The sequence below is a fragment of the Rhinoderma darwinii genome, chromosome 5 (genome assembly GCF_050947455.1).
Source record: "Rhinoderma darwinii isolate aRhiDar2 chromosome 5, aRhiDar2.hap1, whole genome shotgun sequence".
NCBI classification, from domain to species: domain Eukaryota; kingdom Metazoa; phylum Chordata; class Amphibia; order Anura; family Rhinodermatidae; genus Rhinoderma; species Rhinoderma darwinii.
Window position 1 is genome coordinate 46,909,883 of NC_134691.1, and position 22,316 is coordinate 46,932,198.

Here is a 22,316-nt window from a genome sequence, read left to right on the forward strand (position 1 = left end):
TGCTGTACTTGCGGTCCCTTTGTTCTCGCGATAACAGCAGAGTTGGCCGAAACGTCATTTACAATCGCTTGTCAGCAATCACTGAGATTTACAATCGCTTGTCAGCAATCACTGAAGATTTACAATCGCTTGTTAGCAATTACTGAAATTTTGTGAAGATTTATTTCAGTGAAGAACAAACTGAAAATTAAATAATACAAGAATTAAACTAATCTTATTCATTCATACGTTTGAGTGCTTGGGTTATTTGCTGAATGACTATTGTGGGTTTGCCAAAGCCGAACCCTCACAGCACCTCAACATCTCTACCAGGAGTGCTATCCAATTTTTTTATATATACTGCTTCAAATGTCAGTGATTTACTACTATAGATGAGGAGAATGACGCCCAGAAGATAGAGATGCTCAGTAAATCCTGTTTCAATCTTTTCCATCAAAAGGGATAATACTGGTAATGGAATGGTATTTGCAGTCAACTACTGGCCCTATCTTAGTTTCTGTGCACATCACGTTTATGGCCTACGTTTTACATATATGCCATGAAAAGCTCCCTACATATACATTAAACATAAGCTGTGATCGATGCCTCAACACTGGCATACATCACCATAGAGTAAACGAATACCATTACAGTCTATGGGTGACATATGCCACTTTTAGGCATCCGTTAAACACATAAGCGCCCATAGACTATAATGGTATCTGTTTAGCGTGTATGTCATGAAAAGTTATTGAAAATCCCATAACGTATATGTGAAACGTATACCTGTGACATATGCCATATTGTCACATACGCCATTCATAGACTCCCATGTTAAAAATGTATACCCTGTATACTATTCCATCCTTAAAAAAAAACAGCGGAGGCCAAACTTACACTCTTTTGGCCTGCATCGGGCTAATGGAGTTCTATGGACACGTTTTCCAATTTCGTCAGGAGCCCTCCCGAGGTACACGCTAAACTTGGGGCCAAAACCTACTGTACAGAGATCCTTACTCCGCTGCCCTATATTAACTGAAATGAAAAATTCACCAAACACCAGACAGTTAAATATTTACTCAAATAACACTATTGCATTATTTACTCAGTCATACAGTAGATTTTAATCGTGCAGCAACATGAAAGCCCTGCCCGTCCCTAAAATCTTGTATTATCTTGTGAAGTGGCAATGTATATTAGGCATTCTGAGAAATGTGTCCTTTTGTTCTTGGAGATTGATTGGAATGATGACATCACGTTATTTACACTTACTGGAGATCCCAGGGAATTATTTGAGGAATGTCGGATTCTATAATTCATATCAGTGACTATTACCTTTCATCATAGATACATATCTTCTGGAATATCTTCGATGTATATTATCTGTATTGAAGAGGTTCTACATCTTTATGTAAATATGATTTAAATAAAAGATCATAGCACGAGTAGGATGTGGATTTTTGCTAACAAATATATGAGAGACCCTTGGTAGCTGGCAGGCTGAATCTATGAACTAACAAACAAATGCCAAAAGGCAAAAATAGCCTTATTTCCCAGCTACCATTAAAAAATATTTTGTAATCTTTATTGTGCTATATTTAGCAAAAGGACCAACAGACAAAACAAACATAAAGAGTTAAAATTTCCAATGCTTGAAGCGGGCCAACGGACTTAAGTAATTATTGCAGAGTGCACGTGTATACGACGCCTGTCAAACAAGACGTGCAACCTAACCCCAGAGACCGCTGGTGTTAGCAACAGTCACCTAGATAGATTAGTATTGTGCCCTAATATCCAAGCATGTATTAAAATTGTATGAGTAGCCCCCCCGACATGTTTCGCCACAGATGTAGCGTCCTCAGGGGTTATCGGGGCTAATAACGGCGCACCGGAAAGTTCTCTCTGTTATGGGAATCTCCGATGATGTAGCAGAAGGTATGCCTCTACTCTGTACCAATTGAATCGGGACCAGGCGGAGCCCGTCTCCCCTCACTAGAGCGACAGATGAATCCACCAATGAGGTAACGAGGAGGTCAGCCACCTGAAAATGAGGATGCGCGCATGCGCATTGTGTGTTTTTCGGCACATAGAAAAAGAGCCCTGGTCACAGGAGTCCACAATAAGGTAAGTAATGCGCCTGTGCAGAGATTTAGTTTAAGATAGGACAATCGTATCAGTATTAATACAATGGATGCTGACACTGCGATTGCGCTGGCAAATAGAAAATAAATAGATCCACGGTCTAATAAGAATCAGGGGTAAGGAGGATAATGTGCCTATACAGACACATTTGTACAATAAATACCATACTAAGTCTGAACTATAAAAGAAGAATATAATAACATAAGGGTGAAACATATATGGATAAAAAAGAAAGAGAAAAAAATATAATAATAATAAAGAATAAAAAATAAAAGAAATACATAAATGCATAACGTGCTGTTGTGTATATAGGAGGGCTTAATAGTTTTTTATATAACCTGCAAAACCTCATATTAAGGTTTTGATAAATAAATAAATGTGCTAGATAGGGTTGAAAGACCTGTCTGTGTAGCCTCAATGTCAAGTAACAAAGGAGGGGGAGGGGGTACTAAAGTAAGGACCTGAACTCCACGTGAATGATAAGTACTAACAGGATTTAGATAGTAATATGTTAATGTGTCTATTTGACCTTAGAAATAGAAGGGGAGATTACCTACAGGATCCCGAGACGTCTTGATACAGAATATTAGTAAGAATAGAAAGGAAATAGGGAAAGAGAGAAAAATTGGGGCCGTCACATATGAATGATTATGTCTGCAGACCTACCTGGTCATAATATTTGTGATAAGAATAAGAATAGGTTATGAACCAGTCTAAACATAACGTAAAGGCTGATTAATATAGTAATAACTATTGGTTATTTTTCTTAAAGAAAAGCCGCAAAAGTAAACCCCTCGTTCAAACACAAGGGGCTCAGAGAGTATAGACGATGGATCCATCGTGCTTCCTCCTGCAGCAGTTTACGGTCTAGATCTCCAGCCCTGGGGCCCAGTTTAACCTGGGCAACCCCCCAAAACTGGAGTAGCTTGGTGTTACCTCAGTGTACCTGGTGCATATGTCTGGACAAAGTAGTGTCTTCTTTAGGATTGATCGTGCTAAGGTGCTTGGAGATTCTCCTCCTTAACTCTTTTATGGTCTTACCCACGTACAATTTAGGACAGGGGCATTTAGCTATATATATCACCCCACTACTCTGACAGTTAATAAAATGCTTGATGACTTAAGATTTACCGTTAGGTGGATTAGTGAAAGTTTTTGTCACAAGCATAAGGGGGCAAAAGGAACAACGGCCACAGGGATGGGAACCCCTGACTGGAGATTTTAACGAAGTCTGTTGTGGAGGATTTTGTGTAGAATAGTGACTGTGTACAAAAAGGTCACGCAGATTTTTACCTCTACGATATGTGACACTTGGGCCCGCTGAAATGACATCTTTAAGATCTGGATCGGCGATAAGAATTGACCAATGCTTATCTAGAATGTCAATAACCTGAGAGGAACAGACATCATAAGTACCGATGCAACGAATGGTATTGGATGATTCAGCCTTGATGGATTTAGTATCTTTGTCTTGAAGAAGATTTTGTCTATTGGTCGCCTTGGCCCTGGCATAGGCCCTATGTAACCATTTCCTATATTAATCTATCTAGGTGACTGTTGCTAACACCAGCGGTCTCTGGGGTTAGGGTGCATGTCTTGTTTGACAGGCGTCGTATACACGTGCACTCTGCAATAATTACTTAAAGGGAATGTTTTTTTTTTTTTTTTAGTTAAACAGTTAGTGTATAAATGATTAAACACTGTTCCAATTTTTTTAATTTTTTCACGAGTCAGGAAATATTATAAATTAGATTCTAATTTATAACATTTCCCAGTGCTGGTCACTAGATGGAGCAATTCCCAAAATTGCAGCATTGCATGTGGTAAAGCAACCACATTGCTTTATGCTGCAAAATTTGGGAATACTCACTCGCTCTAGTAAGCTCACTGAATCCCCCCCTCCTTTATCCTGGCTAGTGCCAGGAGAAAGGAGGGGATTGAACGGTCAAACCTCCTACACTGTGTGTCGCCATTTTTTGAGCTAACACACAGTGTAGTAGGTTTACATACAGTAGTAATCACACACTAAAACACGTACATACACAGACCTAACTTACCTGCTCCTGCCGCCGCCGCTCCCTCCGGTCCATCCGCTCTGGTCTGCTCCCTCCGCTCCTCGTGCTTGCTTCAGAACACAAGTCCGGAAGCCGCGACCAGAAGTCGTCATCTCACAGTCCGGCCGCGGCTTCCGGTCGACATGAACATGGCGCCGGATTTCGCTCTAGCGAAGACCCGACTTTTGGTCTGTGTGGGAGCGGCGCATGCGCCGCTCCCACACAGACCGCGTACGCTATAGTGGATGGAACGGCTCCCGTTCGCATTCTCTATGGGGATGTGTGTGCCATATTCCATCACTGTATGTGTTGTTAATCGACACATACAGAGATGGCAAAAAAAATGGCAGCCCCCATAGAGAAGAAAAAGTTAAAAAATATAAAAAAGTAAAACACAAACACACAAATAAATAAAAGATTTTATAATTAAACAAATGCAAATTGATATCAAAAAATTTTTTTTTTCGTGACACTCGTCCTTTAAGTCCGTTGGCCCGCTTCAAGCATTGGAAATTTTAACTCTTTGTTTGCTTTGTCTGTTGGTCCTTTTGCTAAATATAGCACAATAAAGATTACAAAATATTTTTTTAATGGTAGCTGGGAAATAAGGCTATTTTTGCCTTTTGGGATGTGGATTTTTAACGCAAATTTTATTGCGAATTTGCTAAATATATCTCCACAGCAAATAAACCCTGTGTGAATATAGCCTAACAGCATCTTATTAGAGGGAGTCACATTACTGGATCCCCCATGATCTACTGGTATTGGTGAGGGATCTGCAATGTCAATGCTTGTTGAAATCTATGGATATCCACTGTAATTTTAGGAGGTTCCAAGTAGGATTTGCCTAAGGCTATGTGCATATGGCTGTATTATGGTTCCATGCAGGAGCCATATATTTAGTGTCAATGATGGGATCAGATCCCATCCTATTAGATCAGGAAAGTCTTTCCTAATGATCCGACCCTGTACTTGGCTCTTAATAGGGCTCATGCATGGATCTATAATACGGCAGCCTTAAAGCTGTTTCTTTTTTTCTTTATTTTAGATTGGATGCAAAACGGGAAAAAAACATATAATGTTTTCCTTTATAGCGTCTTCCTTTCTAGATCTGCCCCATTTTTGGACGGCAAATACATAGCACTGCACAACAATCTCTGTGATGGAACCCACCCTTAGAACAGCCTTTCCAATTATGATTATTAATTTGTTTGTGGATTCATTTTTATGTCCATAGATTAAAGTATGCTTATTGTTTTGGAATTTTTATCTAAATAGGTCCACAATTCTTTGCTGATTAATTTCATGTTAGCGCCAATTCTTAAAAGTATGGAGCTCCTTTAAATTATAAAATTCAGGTTGTCTGAGACTGCTACCAGGGGCAGTTAAGGAACTAGTCAGGGAGCCCATGATGTCCATCACCAAACACATCTACAATGGGCACATGAGAATCAAAACTGGACCATGGAGCAATGGAAGAGGGTCAGATGAATCACCTTTTCTTTTACACCATGTGGACAGCCAGGTGCATGTGTGTTGCTTACCTGGGTAAGAGATGGCACCAGGATGGACTATGGGAAGAAGGGAAGCTGGCGGAGGCAGTGTGAGGGTCTGGGCTAAGTTCTGCTGGGAAACCCTGGGTCCTGTCATTCATGTTGATGTAACTTTCACACGTACCATCTTTTGAAACATTGTTGCAGAGCAAGTACACTCCTTCATGGCAACAGTATTCCTAATGGCAGTGGCATCTTTCAGCAGGATAATGTGCCTGCCACACTCCAAAAATTGTTTCAGGAATGATTTGAGGAACATGACAAAGAATTCAAGGTGTTGACTTGGCCTCCAAATTCTCCAGATCTCAATCTGATTGAACATTTGTGGGATGTGCTAGAAAAACAAGTCCAATCGATGGAGGAATCACCTAGAAACTTACAGGACTTAAAGGGGTTGTCTAAGCAGGGGGCTATTTTTTAAAGTATCCTGTGGATAGGTCATCAGTACATGACCGGTTGGGGTCCGACACCCAGACCCCGCACCGATCAGCTGCCTCCGGGCGCTTGAAGCTATGCAGTGGTCGGTGCCAGGGGCAGATGGCTCCAGTCACTGTATAGCGGCCGTTTTGGGTTACTGAAGCTCTGCCCTTATTCACTTGAATAGGAGCAGAGCTGCAGTACCGAAGCAAGGCCGCTATACTGTGACCGGAGCCATCTGCTTCCGGCACCGATCAATGCAAAGCTTTCCCCGCCAGAGACAGCTGAAGAAGCTCATCGGTGCGTGGTCCGGGTGTCTAATCCCCACAATCATATACTGATGACCTATCCTGTGGATAGGTCATCAGTATGAAAAACCGCTCCCAACCTGGCCAACCCCTTTAAAGGATCTGCTGCTATGGTCTTGGTGCCAGAAAAACTGTTCCGATTGTAGCAACATTTAATACAATTTGACTATTCAATATTATTAAAATGTTTTTCCCATAATCATAAATATCAAATATCCACAGGATAGGTGATCATTTTATTGATGGCTAGGAACCCAACGCTGGGGCCCCCACTGATTGTGAGAACAGGGGTCCCAAATCCCCATATTCTCCTCACTGCACCCCCCACAGTGAGGAGGAGCTTGAATGGAGTGACGGTTGAGCATGCGCCCGCTGTTCCATTCACTGTCTATGAGAATGACGGAAACGGACAATCGCTGTACTTGGCTGTTTCAGTCAGTCTCATAGACTTTGAATAGAGTGGCAGTCGAGCCTGCACATATTCAATGTCCTCCTCACTGCAGTCGAGCAGTAAGAAGGAACATGGGTTCGGGACCCATATTCTCACGATCGGTGGGGGTCCCATCGGTGGTACCCCCAGCGATCAGAAAATGATCATCTCTCTTGTGGATAGGTGATAATTTATGATTTTGGGAAAATCCCTTTAACTGATTGTTGTCAAAGGGATTGTATGAGACTAGAAAAACATAGCAGCTTTCGCCTGGATACAGTGCCACTCTTGTCAGCTGCAATATCAGACGCAGCCACTGGTCAAAAGTGGCACTGTTTTTGGAAGAAAACAGCCATGTTTTTCTAATCTCGTACAACTACTTCAAATACTAATAACAAAGATCAGCTACCGAACAAGAACAGATTTGCGATTGTGTGATTAGTAATGATATTGGTTGAAAAACCAACAGCAGCGAATATGTGATGTCCTCAATGAATAATAATTTCATTGTCATAGATGTGGTACATTGTAAGCGATTACCTGACACAGTTTGCTGTCTAATCCTTCTGCATTAGTTTACATCTGAATAAACTAAAAATGTAAAATGTTTAACGGCTTAAAATACTAGAAGCGAACATCAAGCTGCGTTATAATAAGGATTATACGGTGAGATTTAGTGATGCAGACATAGAAAATGACAAATGAAATAAGATTAACTGTTGTGAAGGCTTCACAGTGAATTGAATGGGGGGGGGGGGGAGTGACCATTACTAATATCTTATTTAGGAAATTCTATGTGAATGATGTAAGCGCCCGGTTAGCTATAGGGGGTTGATAGTTATCGTAGGGAAATGAATATATAGATGTGAGGCTGTGCGACAAGGACTGGTCATAATGAAAGGTTTTATTTGTTAGGTTTTTAGTTAATTTGCAATTAATTCATGAATTATAATTATCTCCTCAACAGGGCAGCAGTTGCCCCAGTAGTTTTGCATCTCCGTAGCTTGCAGCCATGATCTCAGCTATTGTAGCACTGAAGATCTCAGCATGCTTGAATACTTACTCATACACTTATTCCATATTAACCCTTGGGGCAGGATCATGATTAGTGGCAAAACATGTAGGGAGGGGTGTCCTCAGGAAAATGATGAGTTCAATTGTACTGATATAATACTGCCCAAGTAATAGCCCCATTCAGTGCCAAAAAGAGTGCAACAAAGATAGTGCCCACATAATAATTCCTTACAGTGCCCAAATAAAACCACAGCCAACACCTTGATCCACATATGAGATGACCTACCAGGGAGAAAGTTTAACATGGACTTCTTGAAGTGGCGATGGGGCGCCTGAGCCTCATACCATTTGCTCCATGAAGCCATTATATATTCCAGTCCTGTTAACTCTTTCAGAAAGGTTTGTAATAATAGTGCTAACATTATACTGATATATTCATAATACCAATAATGCAGGATAGGCTGGATGTAAGACTGACAAGTGTTTACTATACATTGAGCAAGTGTTTCAAAAATAGACACATTTTGGCAGGTCATTTTAGGATTCTGCCAGATACATTCATACAAACTGTACATGCAGTAAACAGCCCCTTAAATTCATTGTCTTGTATTGGAGATCTACTAAATCCACAGTCTATGGTCTTTGTTTTCATAAGAAATTAGGTGCATGCACCAATATACATGTTACTTCCAGGCACTGCATACATGACAGAAGTTTAAAGCCTGGCATTGTGTTCCCTTTATACCAAAAAGCACTGTCTGGAGTGTGAATAGCATATGAACTGGAATAGCCCTCAGATCTAAGTAGAATCCATGTACATTCCTTTTATGTAAGACTTTCTGGTCTTTGTGGTACCAAGAACTTCTCCAGTCTCAATGCATAGAGCTCCTGCAGCATAAGCATCTCAAAGACATGAAGATCTGGCGCGCCCCCTCACGAAAGCGCTGGTCACATACACTGTAAATGATCACATTGCAGCAGCTATTGCTTGCAAGTATCCAAAAGGCAAAAAATGAGAAGGTACACCACTGATAGCCCAACACGTTGCCCACCACAAAAACTGCTATAGGGCTGAAGGAAGCTGTGAAGGCTATAGTCAGAGCCCCAATGGTCTTGGCAGCTTTGATATCAGAGAAGGAGACTCTGAGGGGCTCCTGGTCGGTCCCAGACAAGAGTTTTCTCCTGCGAGTGTACTGATGAATGGTGGTCAGAGACAGGGCATTGATTATCAGGGTGCCCCCTAACAGGCTGAAATCAAAGGCTGGGAATAACAAAAGTATCTGCCACACATGTGCTGGAGAAGCTGGTGCTGGGGCATAATTGCACATTCTGCTGCAACGATTATATTCCATAACTATACCACCATGACTGGAGATGATGGGGATCATGGCAAGGAAGAAGCTGGCAGTCCAGGAGAGAAAGATCAGCAGCAATGTCCTCCTCCTGGTGATCACTACCTCCTTGTGCAGGGGCTTCAGGATAGCAATGCTCCTTTCAATGGTCAATAGAAAGATGGTGCTTATGGACACCAATGTGCACCCAGCAAAAACTGGACCGATGAGATAGCATGGGTGCCAGGATCCCACAAACAGCACCTCATATCCTCCCTCTGCCATGGAAACATTGATGGAAAGCATTTTAATTTCTCCATATACATAAAAGGGAACCACCAAGATGCCCAGGGCAAGGTCAGCCACTGCCAAGGAGGTCTTCAAGTAGCCCTGAGGAGTGCGGAAGTGCTTGGTGGCCAGGAACACTGCCAGGATGACTGAATTCCCCAGCAGTATGGCCAGTATAAGGACAACCATAAAGATGACTGTGAAGATCCGATTCCCAGAAGAGCAGCAGCTACTACAGTTGGTGTGATTTAGTTCTGTGAGCATCCTTCCAAGGAGTCAGGGAGTGTGTGCACCTTGTGTTCTCCTCGCTCTTCTCCCTATGGGTGACACCTCATCATCAGCACCACTCCTCCTCTGCTTTCTACTTCACTCTTTTACTTTTCCTCTCATTTACCTATGCTTCTGCTTATAATACAACCTCTACATCTTCCTTGAACTCTCCATAGCCCTTAGTGTACCAGCTAAACCCTTTCATTCACTCTCTGCTTGTCTTCTGCCTCTATTATACCTGATGCACATGTTGATGTTATAATATATACCTGACTTTCTGGATATACTATATAGCCCTTACCAACTCATTGTATCTGCAGTAGATTCCACTCACCATCCCTGGACTCTGCTACCTCATTGGAACTGATGCATGTTGTCCATGATCTTAATGTACCAGCTCCATGTTCCCTCAATGTCTCCATCATCTCCTTAGCCTTGTGTCTTGCAATGTCCCAGTCATCTAACATCTCCTCCTAAGTCAGGCACAGGTTCCTTCTTTGCTTCTTTCCCAGCGTTGTCCTTCCCTTGTTCCCATCATTTCATCTTGAGAGTGATACAATGTATCAGTTGTTGTCTAAGTGTCCTGAGATGCTGCAGCCTCAGTCCTCACTGTCATGTGTGATCACAGATGGAAATACATGCACATTCTCTCCCTCTCCCCTCTATAGATAAAGATGTGCACACTGAGCGCTGTATGATACAGAATGGAGATTATCTGCAGGCTTTTATCAGTATCTCAGCAGCACAGGAAGGCACTGGGGAATATAGGATGCTTGGGGGTACATCATCACCTCTACTTAACCGTGGCACTCACTGACCTAAATATATACATTACAGCACAGAGCTGAAAGGCTGATAACAGAGACACCCAAAATCCAGCCTGAACCTGGTGCACTGTGGGGCAATAATCCACAGATTATACATTACATATATCTATATAGATACAGCTACAAAGAAATGATCGCAGCACTCCAGAAGTAGTTGCAAAAAGATTGTGGTTTATTTAACCCATGAGGAAATTGCTACGTTTTAGGGCATGACCACACATGGCGGAATTCCTCCGCAACTGTCCGCATCAATGCCGCACCTAATCCGGGTTGCGGATTACGGCTGCGGATCTGCACAAAATGTGCAGAAAATTGATGCGGACTGGCCGCTGCGGACTGCAGGAAAAGTGCTTCCCTTCTCCCTATTCAGTGCAGGATAGAGAGAAGGGACAGCACTTTCCCTAGTGAAAGTCAAAGAAATTCATACTTACCGCCCGTTGTCTTGGTGACGCGTCCCTCTTTCGGCATCCAGCCCGACCTCCCTGGATGACGCTCCAGTCCATGTGACCGCTGCAGCCTGTGCTTGGCCTGTGATTGGCTGCAGCCGTCACTTACACTGAAACGTCATCCTGGGAGGCCGGACTGGAGACAGACGCAGGGAGTTCTCGGTAAGTATGAACTTATATTTTTTTTTACAGATACATGTATATTGAGATCGGTAGTCACTGTCCCGGGTGCAGAAACAGTTACTGCTGATCGCGTAACTCTTTCAGCACCCTGGACAGTGACTATTTACAGACGTCTCCTAGCAACGCTCCCGTCATTACGGGAGCCCCATTGACTTCCTCAGTCTGGCTGTAGACCTAGAAATACATAGGTCCAGCCAGAATGAAGAAATGTCATGGTAGTAAAAACAATACGCTCCGCAGCACACATAAGATCTGCGGACTTCATTGCGGAATTTTGACTCTCCATTGAAGTCAATGGAGAAATTCCGCCATGAGTCCGCAACCAGTCCGCCACTGCTCCGCAACAGACAGAGCATGCTGCGGACACCAAATTCCGCTCCGCAGCCTATGCTCCGCAGCGGAATTGTACGCATCGTGTAAACGAACACTGCTAAATTAAAGTGAAAGTCAATGGAGAAACGGCTCCGCTGCGGATTAACGCTGCGGAGTGTCCGCAGCGGAATTTAAGTGAAATTCCGCCATGTGTGAACCCGCCCTTAGTCCTCTCAGCACGATCGGTCTTGAGAAAGGTCCTGCTGAGAGGACTGAAACGTAACAATTTCCTCATGGGTTAAATAAACCACAATTCTTTTTGCAACTACTTCTGGAGTGCTGAGATCATTTCTTTGTTGCTGTAGCCAAAAGATTTAAAAAATGTGTATATGTGAATCGCTGTGATCTGCAATGAACAACTAATGCTGGTAAACTGTATGACACATGGCAGAGGTATGACTCACTAGTGTGTGACGCCTACACAGCCACTCCATTGATTAAGGGTATGTACACACGTAGCATAAACATTGTGGATTTCAACGGGCTTCATTGCAGAGAATCCGCAGCATAATACAGGATACAGTAGCAGCAGAGTGGATAAGACTTATACAAATCTCATCCTCCGGCTGCGTAAAAAACATGCCGAGAACAGTTCATAAACTGATCTGCGGAGCCAGTGGCGTAACTACCTCTGTAGCAGCCGTAGCGACTGCTACGGGGCCCACGGCATGAGGGGGCCCGTGTCGCCCGCCGGCACGGGCCCCCGCCATGGCTGCATGCTCCGCTAGCAGCCGCTATTGCTGCTACAGCGCGACGCCACTGAACACTACGGCAGAGCAGGGAGGTATCTCCCCGCTCTGCCATTAAACAAAAGACATGTATCCCCTATCCACAGGACAGGGGATACATGTGTGATCGATGACAGCGATAAGGAGAACGGGGGACTGAAAGTCCCCTGAAGTTCTCCACCTCGGACTTCCGGGGTCTGTGTCGGCAGCTCCGTAGAAATGAATGGAGCGCCGGTCGCGCTTGTGCGCATGCGTGACCAGCGCTCCTTTCATTTTTATTGAGCTGCCGACACAGACGCCGGAGTCAGAGGTTAGTGATGGAGAACTTCAGGGGACTTTCAGTCCCCCGTTCTCCCTATCAATGCCAGCGATCACACATGTATCCCCTATCCTGTGGATAGTGGATGCATGTTATTTGTAGGACACCCTATAGGTCGCATTTTTTTTTGGGGGGGGGGGCTGTATGGCGTTCCCTAAAGGGGGGGCGCTGTATGGCGTTCCCTGCAGGGGGGCGCTGTATGGCGTTCCCTGCAGGGGGGGCTGTATGGCGTTCCCTGCAGGGGGGGGGCTGTATGGCGTTCCCTGCAGGGGGGGGCGCTGTATGGCATTCCCTGCGGGGGGGCGCTGTATGGCGTTCCCTGCGGGGGGGCGCTGTATGGCGTTCCCTGCGGGGGGGGCGCTGTATGGCGTTCCCTGCAGGGGGGCGCTGTATGGCATTCCCTGCAGGGGGAGGCGCTGTATGGCGTTCCCTGCAGGGGGAGGCGCTGTATGGCGTTCCCTGCAGGGGGGCGCTGTATGGCGTTCCCTGCAGGGGGGGCGCTGTATGGCGTTCCCTGCAGGGGGGGCGCTGTATGGCGTTCCCTACAGGGGGGGCCCTGTATGGCATTCCCTACAGGGGGGGCTGTATGTCGTTCTCTACAGTGGGTGCTGTATGGCGTTAGCGCCATACAGCCCCCTCTGTAGATAACGCCACACAGTCCCCCTTGTAGATAACGCCACACAGTCCCCCTCTGTAGATAACGCCATACAGTCCCCCTCTGTAGATAACGCCATACAGTCCCCCTCTGTAGATAACGCCATACAGTCCCCCTCTGTAGATAATGCCATACAGTCCCCCTCTGTAGATAACGCCATACAGTCCACCCTGTAGATAACGCCATACAGTCCACCTCTGTAGATAACGCCATACAGTCCACCTCTGTAGATAACGCCATACAGTCCACCTCTGTAGATAACGCCATACAGTCCCCCTCTGTAGATAACGCCATACAGTCCCCCTCTGTAGATAACGGCATACAGTCCCCCCTGTAGATAACGCAATACAGCCCTCCCTGTAGATAACGCCATACAGTCTACATGGGGGGGCTGTATGGTGTTATCTACAGGGGGGGCTGTATGGCGTTATCTACAGGGGGGGGGCTGTAAAAAAGGCACTATCTACAAGGGGGGGGGGGGGTTGTGTCACACCCAGGGGAGGGGGGGCCCCAGTCAAAAGTTTGCTATGGGGCCCAGTCTTTCCTAGTTACGCCCCTGTGCGGAGCGGCCGTAATTGGAGCCGTTATTCATTGACTCCAATGAAAAGCAGCGCCAATTACGTCCGTAATGGACGCGGCGTTCAAGCGCCTGCACATACCGTTACGGCTGAAATTACGGGGATGTTTCCTCCTGAAAACATCCCCGTAATTTCAGCCGTTACGGACGCTGTCGTGTGAACATACCCTTAGGATTAGCCGATCATGAAGGAGAAATTAGAGTCAAGTGTTTTCAATCAATGGTGTGACAATCAGGTGTGAATGGGCGACCTGTTCTATTTAACCCCTTGTTGCATTATCACATACATGTATGTGATAAGCCTTATAGGGAAGTATGGAGTGCGCTCACGTGCTGAGCCCGCTCCAAATGCTGCAGGTGTCAGCCGTGTTTTACAGCTGACACCCGGGACTAACTGCCAGGAACAGCGATCGCACTGTTCCTGGCCGTTCAACCCCTCAAATGTTGCAGTCGATCGTGACCGCAGCATCTGAAGCGTTGAGAAGAGGGGGCAGCCCCCTCCGACAACTCATCGGGCACCCCCACAACGCAATCGGGGGTGCCAATGGTTGTCATGGCAGGCCAGGGGCCTAATGAAGGCCCCCAGGTTTGCCTTTTGTCTGCATCTGTTAAGCCATGTCTCTGGCACGTCTTAACAGAAGCCTGTAAAAATGACGATATACTGTAATACATTAGTATTGCAGTATATTGTACCAGCGATCTAACAATCGCTGGTTCAAGTCCCCTAGGGGGACCAATAAAATGTGCAACAAAACGTTTAATAAAGTTATTAGTAGTGAAAAAAAAATACAAAAAAATACAAGTTAAAAAAACAACACCTTTTCACATTTTTCCTCTAAGGTAATGTAAAAAATAAACAAAATTGGTATCGCTGCTTCTGTAAAAATCCGAACTATTACAATATACCGGTTGAGGTATGTTCGGAATGCACAAGATCAGGGTAGGTGCACGAATAAGGTCCCAACCCAATCGTATAATGGAAGAAGTATTCGGCACACTGAGACGTCAATATCAAAATGCTTGAAAATCCGCCATTACAAGAGGCGCCATTCTTCTGGACACTCCAGCAACCAGGGTAATCAGTGCCCGACGAAGGTCCTTTGACCGGAACGTTACGTTGCACCAAATCCTTGGCAACTATCATAATAATAAAAATTTTCAAGCATTTTGATATTGACGTCTCAGTGTGCCGAATACTTCTTCCATATTACAATATACCATTATTTTATACAGTGAGCGCCGTAAAAAAAAAACAAAAAAACGCAAAGAGCAAAAATCTCTGTTTTTCGGTCAACTTAGCTCTAAAAAAAATTGTAATAAAAAGTAATCAAAAAGTTGTATGTACCAATAAAAACTACAGTTCGTCCTGCAAAAAAAGAAACACCCGCTTAATCCGCGGGAAAATAAAAAAGTTATGGCTCTCAGAATGTGGTGAAACAAAACAATTTTTATTTATAGCAAAAAGTTTTTTGTTTTTTTTAAGTAGTAAAATATAAAAAATACTATATAAATTTGGTATCACCGTAATTGTATTGAGCCACAGAATAAAGTTAAATTGGCATTTTTTACAGCCAGGTGAAATCCATAAAAACGAAAACCAAAAAACAATGTAGGAATCTTAGTGTTTTCCAAGTGCAGCCCGCAAAGAATTTTCTTCTAGTTTGCCAGTACATTTTATGGTACTTTAAATGGTGCCATTAGAAACTACAACTCTTCCCGCAAACAATAAGCCCTCACACCACTCTATTGACGTAAAAATAAAAAAGTTATGGCTCTTGGAACGTGGGGAGTGCAAAATGAAAAAAAGAAAAGAAAAATGGATCTATCAAAGTCTGATCTTCACAACACATTTTTGTGGAAGTATCATGGCACGAACAAAGGAGATTTCTGAGGACCTTAGAAGAAGAGTTGTTGATGCTCATCAGGCTGGATAAGGTTAGAAAACCATCTCTAAAGAGTTCGGATTCCACGGATCAGACAGATTGTGAACCAATGGAGAAAACCAAGGCCATTATTACCCTCCCCAGGAGTGGTCGACCAAAAAAGATCATGCCAAGAGCAAGGCGTAGAATAGTCCGGAGGTCACAAAGGAAACCAAGGTCACCTCTAAACAACTAAAGCCTTTCTCACATTAGCTAATGTTAATGTTCATGGGTCCACTATCAGGAGGACCCTGAACAACAATGGTGGGCACGGCAGGATTGCAAGGAGAAAGCCACTTCTCTCCAAAAAAAATTCCATCTGCAGTTTGCTAAAGATAACCTGGTCAAACCAGATGACTACTGGAACAATGTTTTGTGGATGGGTGAGACCAAAATAGAGCTTTTTGGTTTAACTGAGAAGTGTTATGTTTGGAGAAAGAAAAACACTGCATTCCTGCATAAAAACCTCATACCATCTGGGAAATACGGTGGCGGTAGTATCATGGTTTGGGCCTGTGTTGCTGCAACAGAATTATACCAGCAAATTGCTGAAGGAAAATGTCAGGATATCTGTCCGTCAGCTAAATCTCAAGAGAACATTGTGATGCCCGCGTTCGCTGACGGCCGACATTCCCCTCTTACCACTAGCCGCGACCGCAGGATTCTGAATCTCCGCTGGCATCTCCTTCCCCAGGGATGCCGGCGCGCTCTGCTCTCTGCCTCCGCCTCCCCCAGACTGTGCCCATAGGGCGCGCGCACTGGTGCATGTTCTTAAAGGGTCAGCACGCGCACCAGCAAAGGTGTCCCAAGCCTATCCCTAGACACCCTTGACTATTTAAGGAACTCTGCCCACAAGCCCAGTACCTGAGCAATGTTGTTCTAACCTTGTGTTAGTTTGTAAAGGTTCCATAGCCTGTTCCTGTATCCAGTGTCCGTGGCGACTTCAGTATCCATGTCCGGTGTCCGTGTCAAGTACAGTGTCCATGACGACTTCTGTACCCGCATCCTGTTTCCATGACGAGTCCGATAATACAGCACGAGCCAGCTTCTGCTAATCCAGTACAAGCCAGCTTTCAACTATCCAGAACCAGCCTGCCATCCAGGTGCCCTCGACCTATTGACAGTTATATAATCATGTGACCAGCTGCTACTCCCTTACAGCGGAGAGGCCCAGTGGGTCCACAGCCACGGTGAACGTTACAAATGTCGGTCATGCAGCAAGACAACGACCCTAAGCACACCAATTGTTTTACCAAAGAATGGTTAAAGAAGAATAAAACTAAAGTTTTGGAATGGCCAAGTCAAAGTCCTGACCTTAATCCAATAGAAATGTTTTGGGAGGACCTGAAGCGAGCAGTAAAATTTATGGGAGGAAACCAAGATATTTTGTATGGAGGAATGGGCTGAAATGCCTCCAAGCAGATGTGCAGGACTAATCAACAATTGCCGGAAACGTTTAGATGCAGTCATTGCTGCACAAGGGGGTCACAGCAGATACGGATAGTAAAGGTTGTAAAATATAGCAAAATACTTTTACCACCCACTGATATGTCGTATTGGATAATTTTCCTCAATAAATGAGTGACCAAGTCTAATATTTTTGACTCATTTGCTTGATTTGTTCTCTTTATCTACTTTTAGTACTTGTGTGAAAATCTGCTGTAGTTTTAGGTTCAATTTATGCAAAAATATAGGAAATTCTGAAGGGTTCACAAACTCTCAAGCACCACTGTAAATTTATACACTAGGATTGAACTCAATGGGAACTGTACATGTTTCACAGGTCACGAGAAACTGGCAGAAGGTCTAAGATTGCAAGATAGGCAGTGACCGGAGTAGGGAGAGAAAGGGACGTGTACCCGACTACAGGAAAAGATGATAGAGAAAAGCTAGGAGGACTGATTGGATATAAACTGGAACTGAGGAGCCCAGAGGAGACTAGTGAGAATTAGGCAAGACTGCTGTAATGACGGGGGTGGGGAGACAGACAAGTGAGCCCTAATCTACCCACCACTCAGTCCCTGCCTACTTGCAACGACCCGCCCTAGGCGACGGGGTACAACTGGGCGACGGTCCCTACGCTCAATAAGTGCACGACAGACAAACAGACAAGGGTACACAGAGCTAGGGGGAGAAAGCGGCAGTTGCCCACGGCAACACCGTGAGCAACAAGAGAAGTGAACAAGCCGAGTCAAACCAGGAGAGTACGAGGTGCCAAACGCAGAGCAGAAGAGTAGTAAACAAGCCGAGTCAAACCAGGAGTGTACGAGGTACCAAACGCAGAGCAGGAGAGTAGTCAGCAAGCCGGGGTCAATATGAAGCAAGGACAATGGTACAAGAAGCTGCAGCAGGGCCAGGAAACCAAACGAGAAGAATCACAAGCAAAGGAGGAACAGGAAAGGCAGGTATAAATAGACAGAGGGCGGGAGCTAGCTCCGTCTGGCCAGGCTGTGATAGGTTCTCCCACTCCTAAGCCTGCCACCCTGAGTGGTGGAAGATGGAGTCAGTCTCACAGACATAGAAGCAGGTGCAGACTGATTATCTATGGGCGTTAACCCCGAAGCTGTGCCTGGCAGATCCTTTACAACTGCATCCATCATTGGGCCTGTAGTGGCAGCATGTCCTAAATAACGAGCAGTGGTGGGGTGACAGCCCATATTGTACGGAGAGCTAGCTAGGGGGTTAGAGTGGGAACGTTCAAGCCAGTGAGAAAGAAATGTGCCTGCAGTGTCCAGCAAAGTGCAAGACTAAGGGAAGAGAGGGTCCTAAATACTGTGAATCAGCAACCACCCTCTCAAGGAGTAGTAGGCCTGAAGTGAAACAGCCAGCAGCTGCCTTTGATGGACTACTAGGCCCAAGCACACATCCCCTTGCATCAAGGGATGGGTGCTCTTGGCTCTGTATGTTGTGTACAGAAAGCCAGTCATCATATGCCTGCCTGAACCAAATGTTTTAAGAACTGTGCCGCTCAGGGGCTACTAAAAATAATTGCTGTAATTGTTTGCTGTGGCCATGTGTGTGACGTTTACCACTGGTCTAAAAGTAAAGACGTGTTTTGCCATCACTTCTGACTTTGTACCATATATTCCGTAACACAACCTGCACCAGGCCCTACACCAGCTTGGACAACCTACATAAACCTCTAACCAAACCAATGGCGTAGACAGGGGTCCCTATTATACAAGTAGACAACCTAGAAAATCTTTCTTAAATATGATATACAATAATATAACCAGAATAAAAAGGATGGACCATATATGGAGAAGAAAAACAATATGGTCAGATGTAAAAGACCAGTGACAAACAGTAACAACCGACCGTCAGCGGCCAAAAACCACTCATGTAACCCACAAAAAAATAATAATAATAATTTCTATATATATATATATATATATATATATATATATATATATATATATATAGATAGGTTGTCCTTTTTCTATAAGTGGATATTCTAAGTACAGTGCAGATAGAATGGTATAGGATGTCTAAATACTGAGATACAGGCAAAGAGACAAGAGAAGAAAATAGCAGTAATCGTACAACAACAATTTAGAGACATAAGCACATACCCTGAGACATAATGGGGAGTGGAAATGGCAACCTCAGGACTGGATGAAAAAGAGCACCTCGACGCGCATTTCGCCTATAGACCAGCTTTGTCAGGAGGCCAACACTAGCTTGGGCCCGCAGACCTTACAGATATATAGTTCAAAATTAAAGTTGAGATAAATTGCAAGTGCCCCGATTGCTCTATTTTAATCTCGGATGTCTTCTAGGACTGTGGTTGGATACAGTCCAAGAAGACATCAGAGAGTCAAACAGGGCAAATCGGGGGACTTGCGGTTCCACCCCTAAAATAAAATTTTAAAAAAGATACTCACCTCCCCCGTTCTCTGTAGCGACATGTCCCTGCCTGCCCCCTGAGATGATGTGGTTTTGTCCCATGTGACCGCTACTGTGTTACGCCCCTGGTGGCTTCCTGAGATTACGTAGTTTTGTCCCATGTGACCGTAGCATGTGATTGGCTGAAGCGGTCACATGTGACAAAATAATGTAATCTCAGGAGACCAGATGAGTATAGTATTTTTTTTTACCTCCTCTTGTCCTGGTGGACACCATATTGCCTATTTGTGTGCCGTGCAGCACAAAAGTTTCAAAACTTTTGGGAAATTTTAGACCAAATTGTATTAGTTTAGAATCGACTTGCTCATATCTATTCAATATGGTTACATAGATTGAAGAAAGACTCAGGACCATCAAGTTTAACCTTTTTCACTCAATTATACATCATTCATTGCTAGATTAGTTATAACCCTCAATTCCATTCATCAGTATATAAACTTCTTGCCCTTTTTTCAATGCCGACACAGTATCTGCCATTACTACCTCTTGTGGTAGGGCATTCCATAGTTTCACTTCTCTGAGGGTATGTTCACACGGCCTATTTTCGGCCATTTTCTTGGCCGTAAACGCCAGAAAAACGGCCGAAAAATCGGAAGAAGAACGCCTCCAAACATCTGCCCATTGATTTCAATGGGAAAACGGCGTTCTGTTCCAACCGAGAGTTATTTGCGGCGTTTTTTTACGTGTAAAATAACGGCCGCGAAAAAGAAGTGCAGAACACTTCTTGGGACATTTTTGGAGCCGTTTTCCATAGACTCTATTGAAAAAAGCTCCAAAAACGGCCGTAAAAAACGCAGCAAAAATCGCAAGTGGCACAAAAACGTCTGAAAATCAGGAGCTGTTTTATCTTAAAAACAGCTCCGTATTTTGAGACGTTTTTGACTCTGCGTGTGAACATACCCTTACTGTAAAGAACCCTGTGAGATCGTCCAATATGAGTTGGATAAACAGATTGCTTTGATAGATTCCATAATTTGTTTATTTGAATCACTGTGATCTGCAATGAATGGATTCTAGAAAAAAATCAGTAACAACTAATGATGACACATGGCAGAAACATGTCTCTAGTGTGTGACACCTACACAGCCACTCGTCATTGACTTCTAGTTGTTGTGACTTGTTATTGTATACAATACTGATGAATGCATTAGTGCCTTCTTGGTTCGTTTTTAGCAAAATAGCACAAAGTAGAAAATCTATTGTTCTGTTTCAAGCTTTTAAACCTCAAAAGTTGTTTGAAGAGGCGAGTGCACATTGCATTATAATGGATGTGGGTAAATTGGCTGTTATAAATGCGCTTTACCCGACATTAAATATTTCAGCAATGGAGAGAAACTGTTAGAAATGTAGCAGAGATCTGGCTGTGCTTATTTCCAGTGTATAATGATGTATGCGGTATGCCGTTTCTTCACTTTATTCTCTTAGAACAAAAACCTGTCCTCTATGTAATGATATAATTGTGTAAGACGCAAAATGAAAACCATAAAATCAATTCAATAAGTAGCTTTAAAGGCTATGGACACATTTGAGGGCATTTTTTATTTATTTTTTAATAAATGGATCAGTGAGCGTTATGAACTTAGATGTGATCGATTACAGGTGAATCCTGGGTATCACAGACACACAGGACCCGCCGACACTGTACCTGTCAGGAACATTTCTGCAGCAATTCCATTGAAAGTAGCAGACATTCCGCTGCAGTAAAAACGCACCACTTCCTGCGTTTTGTTTACTGCAGAAAATGGTGCGTATTTTGCTGCACTTTTCTCAATGTTGGGAGATGGGGACATCTCCTCTGAAAACTCAGCAATTCAGTCCACTTTCTGCAGCAGGAATGGACTTGCTGCGGTCCGAAAAATACGCACCGCAGGTCAATTTCTAGTCAGAATTTTTACACAGCGAGTGGATGAGATTTGTTAAATCTCACCCACTTTGATGCTACTGTATTCTGCTGTGTATTTTCAGTCCACAATTCTGGACGGAAAATACGCAGCAAATACGTGTGGACGAGCCCTAAAACGAACGATACAGCTGCTCTGTATAGAGAATACAAAACAGCTGTATCTCCAAAAGTAAAACAATTTTTTAATAAAGACTAATTACAAAGTTACAATAATCACACTGACCTATTTATTTTAAAAAAAAATGCCCTCAAATGTTGTACATAGCTTTTAATCTTGGTTGAACTTGTCCTTTTTTTAACCATACTACGTAACACTGTGGCTGCATAGTCAAGACATTGATCACGTCATTTATTGTTAAAAGGGATTTCGGGGGTTAATGTGCTTTAGCTCAGAGATTGCATAAACTTTGTAATGTACTTTCCCTGTTAGGGTAAGTCCAAACGGGATAAAAAATTTAATCGGAAAGTCATAGTTACATAGGTTGAAAAAAAACACTGATTCATGAAGTTCAAACTTTCTCAATTAATTACACGTCATTCATTATAGGAGGGTTATTTTAACCCTGAATGCCATTTGTCAGTAAATAATCATCTAGCATTTTTTTAAAATGCTGACATAGTATCTGTCATCGCTCCCTCTTGGGGTAGGGCACTCCATAGTTTGACTACTCTAACTGTAAATAACCCTTTCC

At 43.8% G+C, this 22,316-nt stretch overlaps 1 protein-coding gene across 1 annotated transcript; it reads right to left on the reverse strand.

Annotated features, from left to right (window-relative positions):
- Window positions 1–7,848: 7,848 nt before the first annotated feature.
- On the reverse strand, window positions 7,849–10,474 carry LOC142652398 (rhodopsin, GQ-coupled-like). Its single transcript, XM_075828032.1, has 2 exons — window positions 10,121–10,474; window positions 7,849–9,833 (listed from the first exon to the last, which is right to left on the reverse strand). Exon 2 carries the CDS (start codon window positions 9,778–9,780, stop codon window positions 8,770–8,772), a length of 1,011 nt encoding a protein of 336 aa, XP_075684147.1. The 5' UTR covers window positions 9,781–9,833; window positions 10,121–10,474; the 3' UTR covers window positions 7,849–8,769.
- Window positions 10,475–22,316: the final 11,842 nt, after the last annotated feature.